Below are 15,133 nucleotides of genomic sequence, written 5' to 3' on the forward strand. Positions count from 1 at the left end.
TACATGTTCTGTGTTTTTCTGTTAAAAACACAGAAAATCCTTACTGTGTTTTCATTTTCTGTTTCATAATTACTTTCATCCTTAGGTCTGTTTGTCTGTCCATATATTTATCCACCATTAAGTCTGACCAGTCTATCTGTCCATCTGTCAATCTTTTAGTTTTTTATAAACTCTGACTTCTGTATAAATGTCTGTCATAAATTATTGGTAAACGTCATAAACTGGATAAAATCTTTTAAAAAAAAGCTAATTCTGAAAAACCATTGAATGTTTAGTTAAATGTCCACCATGCAGTTGTCAGTTGTTGCCGATCCCGTCTTGTTTTATGAGATTTGATGGACTCGGAACCTGGATCAGAACTCGGTGTGGCGTTGAGGCCCGGCATGCGTAGAGTGAGTCAGCAGTATTGCATTGCCTCGTTCTCTGGGGAGGAGACTCGGCTGTAAGCAGGCGTTCGCTCCTGTCCGCATCCTCCTCACACATGCACAAACTTTCGGCTGCAGGATTTCAGCCGCCTTCACAACGCCTCTTCCCTCGGTTAGGAAAACCGGAATCATACGGTTGATCCGGAATGTGTCACCACTGGCATGAATGTCAGCAAAGAGGGGTTAAAGGTTACCAGGAGGGAGTCGAGGGTTGGAGGGGGGCTCAGATCGGTTTGTCAGAGCAGCCTGGCCCCCATCTTGACATGAATCCCCTCTGGGATTGGGTGTGTGTGTGTTCCAGTGAAATGTTGTGACAGAAACTGACTCACAAGCCCTTTTGCAGCTCAACACCAGCCACCGCAGAGAGACTAATGATGACAGCTCTCAGGCCCTACACATTGCTTTCTGTTTCTTCCTCTCAATCACACACACATATACAGAGTGAAATGTCTTCCTGTCCCTCGCCCTCTCTTTGTCTTGTGTCTCTCCCTCAGCTACCTCTATCACACGCCCACACAGACAATAGCATTCTGTATATTGTCTCCCTGATGCAAAGCCACAAACACACGCATGTTAACATGAAGGCTCCCATGTAGCACACGCATGTGCTGCTGCCTGCAGTCAACCAAGTCTGCATCATACACACACACATTTTTTCCCCCTCCTCTTGTATTTGGCCTTTCTTTTAGACAAATTTTTTTTTCACACGCACACACAAACGATGCACTACTCTCTCTGTCTTGGAATTTTACATTTTGATGAAGGAGGAAGCAGAGCGACCAATCAGAGTGGCGGGAGGAGGGAGAGACCATCCAACGGGAGACGGCGGGGCGGTTTGGAGTCGGCTCCACAGGCTGCGACCGGGCTTCCTACCCCCCGGGGTCCCCTCGGCTAGGCGGGGCCAGTGGTACGATCCGGCAGGCTGCATAAGAACCCCTCCTACCCGCCTCCCCCCCACACCCGCCCCTCTGCTGTCAGTGCTAGGGTGTAGCTACTGATCCCATACTACGGCGCAGAGAGCGAGAATGAAAGGGGGAGGTGGGACATCAGGTGTCACAGCTCCACAGCCCCAGATGAGGCTGCATCACCACGACAACCAGGGGTGCCGTCAGGTGAGTCTGAGGACATGCACGCACTCTCTCGCAGGCACTACTTTGACACACAGATGGAGGTTCACATGACAACAGCCTATTGTCACTTTTTTTCTTTGACATCTTCTGAACATTTTTCTGAAAGTGATTGTGTGCAGCATGTTCTGTATACGTGTGGGTTTGAAGCCATCAATGTACAGCCTACGGGTGCGTGCGCGCGTGTGTGTATGCGTGTGTATGTACGCCATCCCTCCCAGTGTGACGGTGGTGGGAGACAAAGGGTCCCCTTCGTCTGGCGCCTCGGCACCGCTTGCGACGCCGGCATCAGATGCGAAAGTTCAGTTTCATCATCCGCATACGATCGAGGCGAGGAAAGAAAAAACTCACTAGAGTGAGGATGGACCTTCCTCCGTCTCCACACACACTTCGCCAGCGATTCCTGTCGAACTCTCCTGACTCATGAAGATGAAAGAGCACGGTCACAGCGGCTGATCGCCCGGTCGGATGGGTTGGGGCGGTGGGTGCGTTCTGAGGACAACGGCGTCTGAGGTGGCGGCGGTCATGACACTCCTGTAACGTACGGTAGAGATGGAGGGTGATGGTGAAGCACAAGTGTCAAAGGCAGGGTCATCTGCCATGCACATGACGGGGTGTGTATTTGTGTGTGGGGGAGAGGGCGTGTGTATGCGTGGGTTCACTTTAATTCATAAAAAGAAGGAGTAGCTTAACGTGTCAAATTGTTAGCCATTACTGACCGATGAACCCAGACAAAGGAGTCGCTGGATCATACATGCAGTCTCGTGTCATATTCTGTGGGGGTGGGTGGGTGCGTGAGAGCTATGGGGAGGTGGAGGGCGGAGGGGAGTAGTATTAGGAAAGGAGGGTGGGGGGGAGCTTTGTATGTAGAGCAGTAAAATGCATGTATGCACAGGAATCCAGATCATCTCGGTCTGTCACCGGCCGAGCGTGTGCGCATTGCACCGGTCCGTTTCCCCCCCCACCCCACAGCCGACACTCGGATTCAACCTGTCCCACTTCACACAGCCACGGTCATCTTCCCATCCCACTCCCCATCCCCCCCCCACGAATCTCCAGCGACCGCAGAGCCGTGGGACCGGTTCCAGCCCGTCCATATGACACGAACCGATCAATCCCCTCTTTGTGCTCGCTACTGTAATACTTGTGTTCTTATCCTTAGGTGGCCTTTGTTAGAAACTGGCCATGTGATTGCAGATCTTTGCAAAAAGGGGCTCCTGTCCTAGTAATGTTAGAAATGGTAAGTCAGCGACTATAGATGAGAAATGAGCATTTAGTGTGTGACAAAATAATAAAACTGACACTTCTTTCAATACGGACTTTCTTTAAAAAAAAATAGATTTTCTTATGTAAGAAGCATTTATTCCACTTTTTTTTTCTCTCTCTCTCTCTCTTGCTCTCTCTCTTTTGGGGCGTTTACCAGTGAGCAGTGTGGCTGAGACATGGGTGGAGATCTGAGCTCAGACTCCTGATGTGCAAGCTCACAGGTCGAACACTCGGAGAGTCACATCAGCATTTAATGTTCAAAATCATAAAACAGTGTTCGGACTAATCAGCTGCTGATTCTCCAGCAGATGTATCATGAAACGACTGTACACAGATGATGTTGTGATTTACCTTTTCCTTCGTCTACGTTTAGCTTGAGTTTTAGTCTATAAATGCATCAAGCACCAGCATTTTAATCAAAAACCACACATTGTGTCTTCTTTGACAAAGTTGGAGCAATTCCTTCACTTTCTGTTGACTTTAAACTACTAACTTTATCAAAAACGTATTAAATTATCTTGCATCCGCTGAGGGAAAAATGTGGAAATGGTCAAAAACAGAATCCAGTCCCAGAAAAAGCTGGACCAGAAGCGTTCTCTGATCTTTATCGTTATTTGCAAATATTATTTGTCGAATCGTGGGATCAAGAACAAGCTTCACATTTTCCTTCACTGTCCTTTTTCGTCTTTCTCTTCCTATTTACAACAAAATCCATTTCTCCCCCACACCGTGGACCCCTCCTCCTCATGTGTGCCCACTGTCACGGCCGCATACGTTCAGACGAGCCTTGCAGCATCCGCACATACATGTAGAGTTCGCACACCGCCGCACGACGACGCGCCATCATGCATGTCCTGGTTTACACCGTGGGGGCCTCAGCAGAAAGAAACCCAACACACAGTTCAGGACTTTTCTTTTTTCCAGACCTTCTCAGTGTCTGCGACGTGAGCAGCGTAGTCGGTGAAGTAGTACTTTTCGGTTACATATGGAACAGAATTGCAGGAAACGAACGTGTAGCTCAGCAATTACCCTAATTGAGCATTCCAGAGCACCCTTGCAAAATGGCTGCCGAGCCTGTCTGTGATGGCCGACGAGTGTGTAGGTCTGGAAGGCGTGTGCACGTATGGCTGCGTGTGTCTGCGTACATCATCAGCCTGTTTTTGTGTGCGTGCGTGTGTCTGTGTGTGCTTTTCCTAAATCTGATTGTAATTTTGCGTTTGCTTTTTCAGTGACTGCTTTGTGTCACGGGAAGCCTCTGCTGCCGCAGATCTCCACTAATCCTTACTGTAATTACCCTCCTCGGTATACCTAGACTGTAGGAGTTATTATGTCAAACTGCCTTACTGTAACAGTTGGGTAGAGTTGGGGATTATACTTCTTTTTACTCTTTCTAATAAAACCCTGCTTTTAAAAGGCAGTGGTACTTTTCAGTTTTGCATCTTTCGGGAACGCCAGCGCGTTTTTTTAACATTTTTATTTCCCCTGCCCAGCATCAACGCATGCCGAATGCGTTCTGCCAAACCGCTGACCTTGTTGTTTCCTTACAGCTCTCTGTGCCCCACCAGCCAAGCACCTGACCATCCGCCCAGCCAGCTATCCCACAATCTACCAATCCATCCCTCCATCCACCCCGGCGAAGCGAGGCCAGCGCCGGTCGGAACTGGCAACCTGCAGGAGTCATCAGGGTTAGTGCTCGATTGGCACGCCTCAGTGCCGGAACCATCTGCAAGCATCTGGCTGCAACTTGTAAATTTATAGATCTGCATTTAAACTTAAAGCCAGGAAATGAAAAAAGATTACAGCAAGAGGAAAAAGAGGGAAAAGAAGCTTCGTTTGTAAAAAAAAAAATTAATGTGCCGTTTCCTGTATGCTTCTTTATAATTTTATAGGATATTCACTTTCAGATCATTTGTTCTGTAATCTCTTCATGCTTTTACTCTTGCTAATTTCTCTGTGTCATAACCTTGAGTTAAAATAGCACCGTTTCATGGTTTTTGTGCTTCAGGTTTTTACAGACCTGAAGCACAAAAAAGAGTAACTGGGTTGAAATGATGGAACAAAAAGTTAGTTATATACTATTATTATTGATCTATATCAATATCATTTTTAATCTTTTTTTTTTTCCTTTGCTTACTTTTTGGCAACGCTGCTCATTAGAGTAGCTCCAAGCTAGCATTAGCCTATAAGCGAGGGGAACGTGTGATTAACCTTTCAGCCAGCTGATTGGAAGTGTGCAGCAACGTGTGGGGGAGGAGCCTGCCACGTTTCTTTTTCTCTAGCATCTCATGAACGGGACTGTAAGCTGCATGAATGGTGACGCAGGACGTGGACTAGTTCAACCCGAAATCCAAGGAAATCATTCCACATCCGTTTCCTCATGTCGGTCGTCTAATGCGATGCATTTAAAGGTGGCTATCTTCCCAAATATATCGTGACACTTTTACGCACGATAAGGAACATTCTTTCATTTCCACACCCGCTCTTCCCACCGCTCCCATTAGCCTACACACACGTCCGCCGAGCGCAGATTATGAAGCATCACTGGATTAAGTTAAAGCCGTGCCACTCTGCTAATAACTTAAACACCGCGAGCGCTTTGCCCATTTTTTTATTTCTTTTATTCCCCCCTGCAGTTCATCTGGGACGCACAGCAAAAAAAAAAAGACAAAGCTGAACTAAATGAGTACCAGTGCCCAGGCCTTATCGCATCTGAGTGGGCGTGGGGCTCGTGTGTCGGCGTGTAATGGAGACGATGTGTGTGTGTGTGTGTGTGTGTGTGTGTGTGTGTGTGTGTGTGTGTGTGTGTGTGTGTGTGTGTGTGTGTGTGTGTGCAAAAAGTGTGTATGAGCTACACATTTATACATACAGAAAAAAATATCTCATCCTCTATGCCTAATGTGTTTGTCGAGCAGCGGTGCGGTCAGACCCAGTCGACGTGGCAACGAGGAGCACTGGGCTGCAGGCAGCAGGGCGTGCCCCTGCATGTGTGCATTAACGTGTGTGTTGCAGCGTGTAAGCGACTGTGAGATACCTCGGTGTGTGGATAATTGTCTCTTTTAATGTCAAAACTATTCCAGCATAATGGAGTCATTAACTTCATCCGTGTGAATACAGCAGTTCAGGGCAGCTCAATGCAGACCGTTTAAAAAAAGATAACTTAGTAGCAGCAGCTGCATTTAAGAAAACACTGACCTGCCTGTTTTCTTGGTTTTACTGTCGGATAATAATCAAAAAGGAATTAATTTTGCGCAACCAGATGGTTTCATTTACATAAACTCCTGGTATTTAGTGTCATACCAACAACAGTTTAAGGAAAGAAAGATGGGGGGGGAAAAGACGACTCAGTCTGAAATGTCAGGGTAAAGGACTAATCCAGTTTTCTTAACCAATTAAATTGGAATCAAATAGATGTGCACTCCAGAGTAGAAAGGAAACATGAGTACATCACTCCTGGTGTGTGTCTGCGTGTGTATACCAGTGATTGGGAGGGGGGGGGAAAGGCCTTTCAGAGCAGTGTAAAAAGGAAACGGATGCTTGGCAAATGCTCAGCCAGCATCTTTATCACTGCTGCTCTCAGACCTGACCGCAGCATCTCCTTAATAATGGACACAGTCGCTTCTATTTATGCACAATAGCACCTCGCAGCCCCTCAGTATGTTTCCAGAGATAATATTTAAGCCCAAAATAAACCGCCGACGTTCAGAAGGCAGGTTATTTGCATAAACACAATCGGTTATCTGATTTATACGTAAACCTGCAGGGGGGAAAAAAGGAGATGGCGTCTGTGTATAGAGGTAAAAAGTATGTCAAAAAATTACAGAATTATTATTATCATTATTATTGTGGCGGTCTGCAAAGGTTTGACCTAGGCTGAGGTCTGTAGCGTCGACAGGGCGGTGCGTCCTCCATATCTTTCTGTCTTCCTGGCTCCCATCCCACAGCACAAACAACAGGCGTCGTCATCTTCCAACTCGATTTACAGACGCATTAGGAGACGCTGAGACGCGCCCATCTCGCTCAAACGCAATCAGCATGCCTCTGTATTTTAAGAGGAAATTGAGGGTGCCATTTTTATCGACTTATTCCGTTTCCTCCTCGGCAGACTCTGTTCGCTACAGAGAAGAAAAAAAAACCCAAAAAACGAACGCTCAACGTTGGCGGCTGGATACAGTTTGGAAGTTTTATAAAACATCAAAAAGAAATTCCTGAAAAATAACAAATACAAATGTGTTGCAGTTTTGTGTGAAAACATTCATAAATGTATCTTAAGTTTTGATTTTTTTTTTTCCTAAAGGGTTTTAATTTTCTTTCACCCGAATGCAACAGAGTACATTTCTATGCAGTTTCACTCCGACAGATCTGAAACAAATTGTATCAATATGACATGGATTTCATCTAGATCAAAACTATCCATACAAGTTGCTGACCAGTTAATGAATATAATCATTAACACATGTGGATTTTCAAAAAAATCTTACTCTTAATTCTGCCTTGAGGATTTTAGTTGTTTTACATTTTTGTAAAATCAACCAAACACTTTCAGCAGAAATAAGAACTGATCTGTCTTTGTATTAGTTTTTGCCATTTTGTTGTAAAGTAATTTAGTGAAGTTAAATGAAGACGAGTTGCCACGGTTACACATATCTGGTGACATCACATGAGGCGTTATCTAACTGATAAAACGTCCATAAAATGTAACTTATTTTCTCTTTACGCTCATATTTCTATTCACATTCAAAAGTGTTTTTTCAGGAACTATCTTTTGAATTAGTTTGGTTCTTGTACCTCTTGTGATGTCATCAACCCGAATTAAACAAACTAGCAAAAAGAAAAAGCAGCTTTCTTCTCTTAGAAACATATTTAGTGAAATCCTGCAGCAGAAATCCACATTATGTCACCAAGAAGTGATTTATATTGTCAATCTACAAACATTGGTGGGAAAGTTTCCACTGTCCTTAATTTTGTAAAATTCACCAGCTCATTAATTTGGGATTTGTGATGCGGTCGATATGAAAATCTGCTCCCGTCCTCTGACTTCCCAGATGAAATGTCTGCGAAGTTACCAGAGTGGACTTCAGGGAGCAATTCAGGCGAAGTCCGCTGGAGACGCCTTGCCATCCTGCAGTGGTTGCGTCCTGTTTGACCCTCAGCTAAACTTATGGCTAATTGAGAGGTCGGATAAAACTGAAAAGAGAGGCTGGGAAGCCAGACAAAGGGTGGGGGTTGGGAATGGCAGGGATGAAGGGATGAAAAGCGATAGAGGTGGTTTTAAAAGAGCTGCTATGCTTAAAATAACATTTTAAAAAGTGGGGTATCAATGAAAAGGTGGCACCTACTTTGATTAGATTTTTTTTTAAAAAAAAGGAAAATAAAGTAGGAAAATAAGTCCCGATAAGAGCGGCTCTCATCATCTTTTACACTCCTCATTTCTCCCAGTCACCCCATTTCTTGTACCAGCTGTTCAGTCATCTGGTTCACTTTAAATATGATTCCCATCCTACCTCCTTGACGTTTTCCTATTTCCCTTTCTAACCGCCACAAAAAGCCCCTTCATTTAAATCCCAGCATTTTTTTTTTTTTTTTTGAATCCTTAAAAGAAAGAGATTGATCATGCATCGCTCCAATATTGATTTTTCTCACACAGTATATGCCGACGCTCATGTGCTGAATTCATATGTGCCGTTTAAGCGGCTGCATCTCTTCAGCAAACCTTTTTTTTTTTTCCCTCCTTTTTCTTTTTTCCGCCCAGCAGCAGCATAGATCTATAGCTTTCAGGTGTAGGGGGTCTCTCTCTTTCTCTCTCTCTGAGCATGTGGACGTTATCTTGAAATGAGGGGCTGGCTGCCATAGCAACCATATGATGAGGCAGGCGAGGCTATTTAAAGGAATTCAGCTGCTGCTCCCGTTCCCCGTCAGCTTCACACCAGTCCAGCACGAGACAAAGGCACACATGTGAAGACGAATTTAGACGCCTATCTTTTCACGTACCGCTTGCCGTTGATTCGCTCCCAGTTTTTTGCGCGTCAACTGGAACCTTTTATTCCACATGTAAAAATCGGCGTAGGTTTTCGTCAACCACACAAACGCGCCTTTCTTCCCTTGTTAACAATTAAAGGAATCAAATAAAAGTGAGGCGTTTTTAATTAACGCAGATGAAAAACACTAATGCAACGTCTTGTATCGCTCGGAGCGCGTTGCACACATCCTCAATCGATTTGCATGAAATGATCGCGCACACACACTAAAGCAGCATGCCCAAGCCAACGATGGCTGGTCAGTGGTGGCATTATAGCTGAAAATCTTAAATTATCTGCAGAAAGGGCAATTGTACTTTTATGCCAAGATGTATTTTTTTTATTTTTTTTTTTTATGTAAAGCCCAGAAGATTTCTCCAGAGGGGTTTTCATCAGAGGACCACCACGCATGAAGAAATGAGTGAGATGTAAAACTGCTCTGCTCCATGCTCCTAAACACACATTTTACACATTTTTACTCTCCATCTCATTCCTTATTGTTCATTGAAACACTTAATTGGACAGCAAGATTCTGGTAGAAAGGTTATAAGGTTAATCTCTTACCTGCAGTACAAAACTCTTATCCTTAATTAGCATAGTTGGTTGCGGAGGCAGAAGCTAACTGCTGGTTTGAGAGGAATCGAGGCCAAAGCGGACTTCCGCCATCTTTAAACCAAGTCCAGCCTAGAAAAAAAGTCAGCGTGCTTGATGCGAATGACTTTTTACAAACCTTTAAAGGGACAGTGAGTTTCTGTGAAGTTATTTTTGGTATTGTTCCCCCCACCCATTGTAGGCAGATGGAGAGATTTTGTTGAAAAGTGAGTAAGGCAAGTTTATTTGTACAAATCCTCAGAGCAGCGAGAGGCTTACAGCCGGTAAAACAGCCCCTCATTTGAGCTCATTTTAGCCACCTCAAACTCAGACTTATAGCTATAGCATAACAAGGTAAATGTCAAGATATTCTGTTTTTATTTTTGTCGCCCTCCTGCTCAGCTAAAGAGTTTGTTTCCTTGCTACAGTAGCCAAAGCTCAGACTGCTGGGTCTGTCAGCCCACCTGCTCAGCTAGGTGTCAGATTAGCTAAATCATTTTCTGACAAAAGGAGAAACCTGGAAAAGCCCAGAAATATTCCCTCTGTCAAGTTGGGTAAAATGCAGCTTTTTGAACATTTGAGAAATTTACCTGTAATTTGTAAGAAAACTGTTGTAGCTTACTGATGCAGTCAACAGCATCAAACTCACTTGGTTTTGTATTTTTTAAGAGTGTAGACTGTGAAAATCCACTAATATCGCCTTGGATCCAAGGACATTATATGATAGCTGAGTTTGGATTATCTCAGCTGTTTGACTAGATGTTTCTTGAATTAAATTTTTTTGTAAACTCACAGTGCTATTGAATCGTATTTTTAGCAGTCAACTATTACCACTAATAGTTTGCAGAACAACACCCTAAAAATCCATACTTTCCACTTAATTGTCTTCTTGTTTGCATTTTGGTGATGAGTCACTAATTAGGTTGTTAGAAATAGGAAATTGAAGTTGGAGGAAGTGCACCACCAGTAATCTTCTTGTGTGAAACACAACAAGAGCTTTTCTGGTCAGATTAACTGCAAGATGAGAAAGTAAGACAAAAGTAATACAGCAAACACAATTGTATTGATGGCTACTTTTATATTAAACAGTTACCATAAATGGAAACAATTTAAATGCTCTGTTCAAAGCAGGAGGATCACTGTAATCTGCTTCCCTTCCCTTCCCGTCTAAACGATCATAGGCAATCATGACAGTTTGAAGGTTCATAAAACAGGTTTTTTTTTCATAATCTGCTATAAAGTTTCTCAGATTGGAGTTTTCAGACTGTGGAAATCCGCTTGGGTCTTGGTCCCTGTTGGGCTAGCTGTTAGCTTCAAGGACCACGACCAGCTAATCAGGATTTATATTAAATGAAGACGCCGAGGGAGTTGCCTCCAGTTGGTATATTAATGACCTCAGTTCAAACCCCCTAAACTATCTAATTTGTTTTTTTATCTTCCTGCCGCCAAAGTATTGCAGCCCGTTCATTCTGTGGCTTTTCAGCCTTGACACCGCCTTTAAAAAGCCAGAAATCCAGCAACGTAAGCACACTGTTAAGGGCCTAAAAGTCAGCAGAACTCCGAACGGGTGGACCCAGAAGTCCCTGTTTATGTTTAATAGCCATTGATCGATGTGTCTCTGTCGGTCTGCCCCAGAACATGAATAAATATTTGCTTATTTTGGAAATTAGGCCCGGTTAAGTAGCTAAAATGAGAACGTTTAATGATTTCTGGGATTGGTTCATCACATTTATAGGGTATTTTTTCCCCCCCTCCTGCCTCCTTTGCTCGTAAATCCCGTTTTTATCATGCTGATAAAGTCTACATTTCAATGTGAAGTACGGAATAATTGGCGAATCTGCTGCTGCTCTTTTATCGCTCAGCTGAGCCTCGTGTGCGGCTCTGAGAGCAGTCAGGAAGATTTAAAGAGCTTCAGAGAAGCAAAATTATGAGTGACCGCTCTCCTCTCGTAGCGCTCCCTCTGCTCTTCACCGCGCTCTTTATCTCGTTCTAATCCCAACTCATTTCATATGCTAAGTAAAAGCTTATATCCCTCTTCGCTGTACATACACACACATTCCTCATTGCCCTGCTGTGATTATGAAATTTACATAGAGGATTTTTTTTATTTTTTATGATGTTCTAACTGAAGCGGGGGGGCTGTGGGTGGTCCAACGCCTGGCAGGTGTGGAGAGGTAGGGCACGAACTCCCAGAACTTCTCATGTCTGGATCGTTGATGTGTACATCACAGGAGGAAGCAGAAAGTTCCTTCACGTCTGCCTGTTTCTGCTCACCTTGAATGGTTTCCTCGGATTCTCATTTGCATGTTCTTTTTTTTCTTCTCACAGCTGCCACAGATGAAGCGAAGATAGCAGCGAGATGAAGAGGCAGAGCTGACTCTATACCCCCAGGGGGGGTGGGGGGCGGGTGCAGCGAGGTGGAACCACTTGCCTGCCTCCCAGTGGAGAGACACTTCCACCATCAGAGCGCCATCTGCAGACTCGGTGGGGCGGGACAGCTGGTGTTGTGAATCAGGCCGCCGTAGTCCAGGGACCGGCTACTTCCCAACACCAGGGTCTAACCCTCGCCCCTCTCACCCCATTAATCTCTCACTTTCTCCGTTTATACATCATCCAAAGTCACTGCTGCTTTCTTTCCCACATCTACTTGTAAATCAAGTAGATTTCTTCTTATTTTAACGTTTATTTTATTTATACTCATCTTAGAATTGTAAACCCTCAATCGGTGTAGCAAAGTAAATATGTCTAAAGTAAATTAATACATATGTATTTCAAAATTTGTGTGTGTCTTAAGTACTTATAACTGATAAAAACATTTTTTTAAATCACACCAAATTGAAATTATTGAATGTTTTCTGTCCTGGGTCGGTTCAGTCCGTTACAACTTTACTTTGTGCTTTTTGTACAAACCATTTCTCGGCTTTTATTTGTAGTGACGTATTTTGAGGAATTGTGCAATAAATGATCATAAAATGCCCTGATCTCATGTCTTACCGACTATAAGTGGATGTTATTTGCCGCAAACTTTGTAAAACAACCTATTTTTCTTAATTCTGATCCCATTTGGGCCAATTGACTATTTTTGAAAAATGACAGGTACCTCTTATGACATGACACCACAATAACTCAGGGTTTTCCTTTCTCATATAATCACATTTCCTTCCAGTAGACTATTAATGACATTAAATTAGTTTAAAACATCAGTTGTCAAAGGCGGACACAAATGGACCCATGGTTGGTATTAAATGCCCGTGAATGCTTCTTTTTGTACCCCAGAAAGTCAAACTAAAATTGTGGCTGAATGAAATACCAAACCTCCATGTTGTTGTTTCCGTGTCTTTAGCCACCATTATTTGTTGGTGGCTAAAGACACCAACAAATGATGTTGCTGCTTGAATTTGAAATTGGATTTTTGTGCCATTTAATTTATAAATGATTGTTTGGTATGTTATATAAACTCAATCTGTGTGTCAACAGTAATTATTTAATGGATACATAAATATTCACATATACTGTAGCTTTAACATATGTGTAAATATTCTAATTATTTTCACGTTTAAACGTGTATGAAATTCTTGGAATGTCTAAGGGTTTTTATTCAGTGCAGTTTTTTTCCCCCCAAATATTACCTTAATAACCGTTTCAGTATTTAACCAATTATGTATTGACTGGAGGGCTTTGTTTGATAAAAGCTCCCATAAGACCATTAATAATTTCAAACTTTTTAAAATGCCCCAATAAATATATTCTAAAGAGAAAATATGCAATAAAGAGGCTTAAGATTGTAGGAGCCTAGTCCAGGGATAATTTCAGTCTGGACAGGCAGGTAGGTGAGAAAATGGCGAAGCTTTGCTTTGTCATACTTCCCATGAGTCTTGTTACGCATGCGCAGTGTGGTTGAGCGCTACATTTGAGCTCACCTTGAATATTAATTCAGACTGTGCGAAGTACGGACTTCCATGACAAGCGACAATATTGGAGTAGGTCCAAAACAAGCGTTTATTATAAACTACTTTTTATTGAACACGTTTTAAATACGTGTATTTAGTCACGGTTTTATTGGTTAGCATGTTTCCGTCTTCTAACAGGGTGAAACTGAACCGACTCGCCCTAAAAGACGTCGTTGGTCTCAAACTAGCTCCGCGGAGGCGAAAAACCCCGAAGGCAGCCATTGGCATTTCACCTGACTTCTCCAAGCAACGTCAAAATGTACTTTCAAAGCCTTCGTCAGTGGAAGAGACCGCTTCTGTCTCTGGGGACCGAGGCGAATCGAGCCAAACTGTCCCAGAACCAAAGAGCTTGGAGAAACAAAACGATACTCTCAAGCGTAACCTTAAAGGAGAACTGAAGGGGAAATACGCCGCTACACAGAGAGCCAAGAGGAGAAGTGACCTTCAGTCGTGCACAGGGGACAACATGGAGCGTAAACGGAGCGGGCCAAACACTAAAGGCAAGTATGAAGATTGAAAACCCAACAGTAGAAACAAGAGACGAGGGTCTGCAGGGTTAGGTTGATGTGGTGCGTTTGCGCCGACTCGGACAGCCGAGTGTAGCTGTGCTGAAGTCGACCACGATCTGAAAACAACCAAAATGCCCTCTCCTCTAAAACTGGCTGCTTGTAAGGCAACGGGAGGACAGGATTTGGGTAATTTTATCATTCACGAAGGGCACAGTTTCACCGCAGAGGGGGCTATAGACATGTTTGGCAGCGTTGAAGGCAGGGATGGACAGGGGTCAGGGAAGGCCGAGGCCGCGGAAGGCAATCCGGGCTCCGCTGCTTCTGTCGGGGAACAAATGTCTGCAGGAACACCGTCACAACCGAGCAGCCCAGCAAGTAAGGAGAACCGTAGGTCTAGCGCTAGCTAGCTCCATTGAGGGGCTTTTATTGAAATGCACAACGCATCTAACATTTTGTCAGGCAGGTTATAGATTTAACCAGCTGTTTATGCATGCTTTTATGTAACGTGTGAGATGCTAATGCTAACAGAGGGGCAAAACTTTCAACATCTTCAGCCGTACACTATCAAATATTAGAAGATGCCATGCAGGAGGTGATTGTACGAAACGTCAAGGATCACGTTAAGATGTGTGTCTAAATAAAACCAGATAAACACGATGATTGTGGCAGTCACGAAGTCTTATGACCGGGAAGCTGCCATGTTCTACTGTTGGGAGAGATTTCGATTTGAAAACTTGAGCGGAACAGTTAGTTTGCTAAATATTTGTTCTCGCTGAGATTTTAGAGTGAAATTAATTCTTAGTATTCCTCTTGTATTCGTTCCTCACTGCTCCAATTGGGCCATGTAGTGCTTTTGAGCTGCAGTGGGAAAGTTACCCAGAGGTATATTTGCAGTTCTGGTCAGACGTTTACATCCACACATTGTTAGCATGAGTGTAAAATGAATTGATTTTGGCGCTTGTATTTTGTGTATCTTAACAATTGCAAAACTCGTAAGGTTCTGCCATTAGGCTAGCTGGAAATTTGACCTCTTTTCTTCTGAGAAGCAGTAACAGAATTAAATTGGGCTATTTCTTTGGCACAGTCCCTACATTCATTCAGTCCATACATTAAGAGGATTGAGTTCAAGACTTGAGATTTACAAAACCGTGTTTGATTATCATTTGGTATCTTTGTCCAGTTGAAATCCCCAAATGTGGCAAGTTTAGCTTCTGATTTGAGCGGAAGTTGGAAGAAATTGATAGTTTTCGT

General features: G+C 43.5%; 1 protein-coding gene across 3 annotated transcripts in view; it reads left to right on the forward strand.

The window, feature by feature from the left end:
• The window catches only part of topaz1 (testis and ovary specific TOPAZ 1), a 50,511-nt gene that overhangs the window by 21,588 nt on the left and 13,790 nt on the right, over positions 1-15,133 (forward strand). Inside the window, exons 1-3 of one of the 3 annotated variants that reach the window (XM_028035114.1) lie at positions 1,142-1,537; positions 4,366-4,503; positions 11,752-14,257. In XM_028035114.1, the coding sequence (XP_027890915.1) occupies positions 14,014-14,257 (244 nt within the window). In that variant the 5' untranslated portion in view covers positions 1,142-1,537; positions 4,366-4,503; positions 11,752-14,013. Of the gene's footprint in view, positions 1-1,141; positions 1,538-4,365; positions 4,504-11,751; positions 14,258-15,133 lie in introns of those variants that run through there. The other 2 variants (XM_028035112.1, XM_028035113.1) reach the window with 2 other exon arrangements.

This window comes from Xiphophorus couchianus, chromosome 13 (genome assembly GCF_001444195.1).
Source record: "Xiphophorus couchianus chromosome 13, X_couchianus-1.0, whole genome shotgun sequence".
Taxonomy (NCBI): Eukaryota; Metazoa; Chordata; class Actinopteri; order Cyprinodontiformes; family Poeciliidae; genus Xiphophorus; species Xiphophorus couchianus.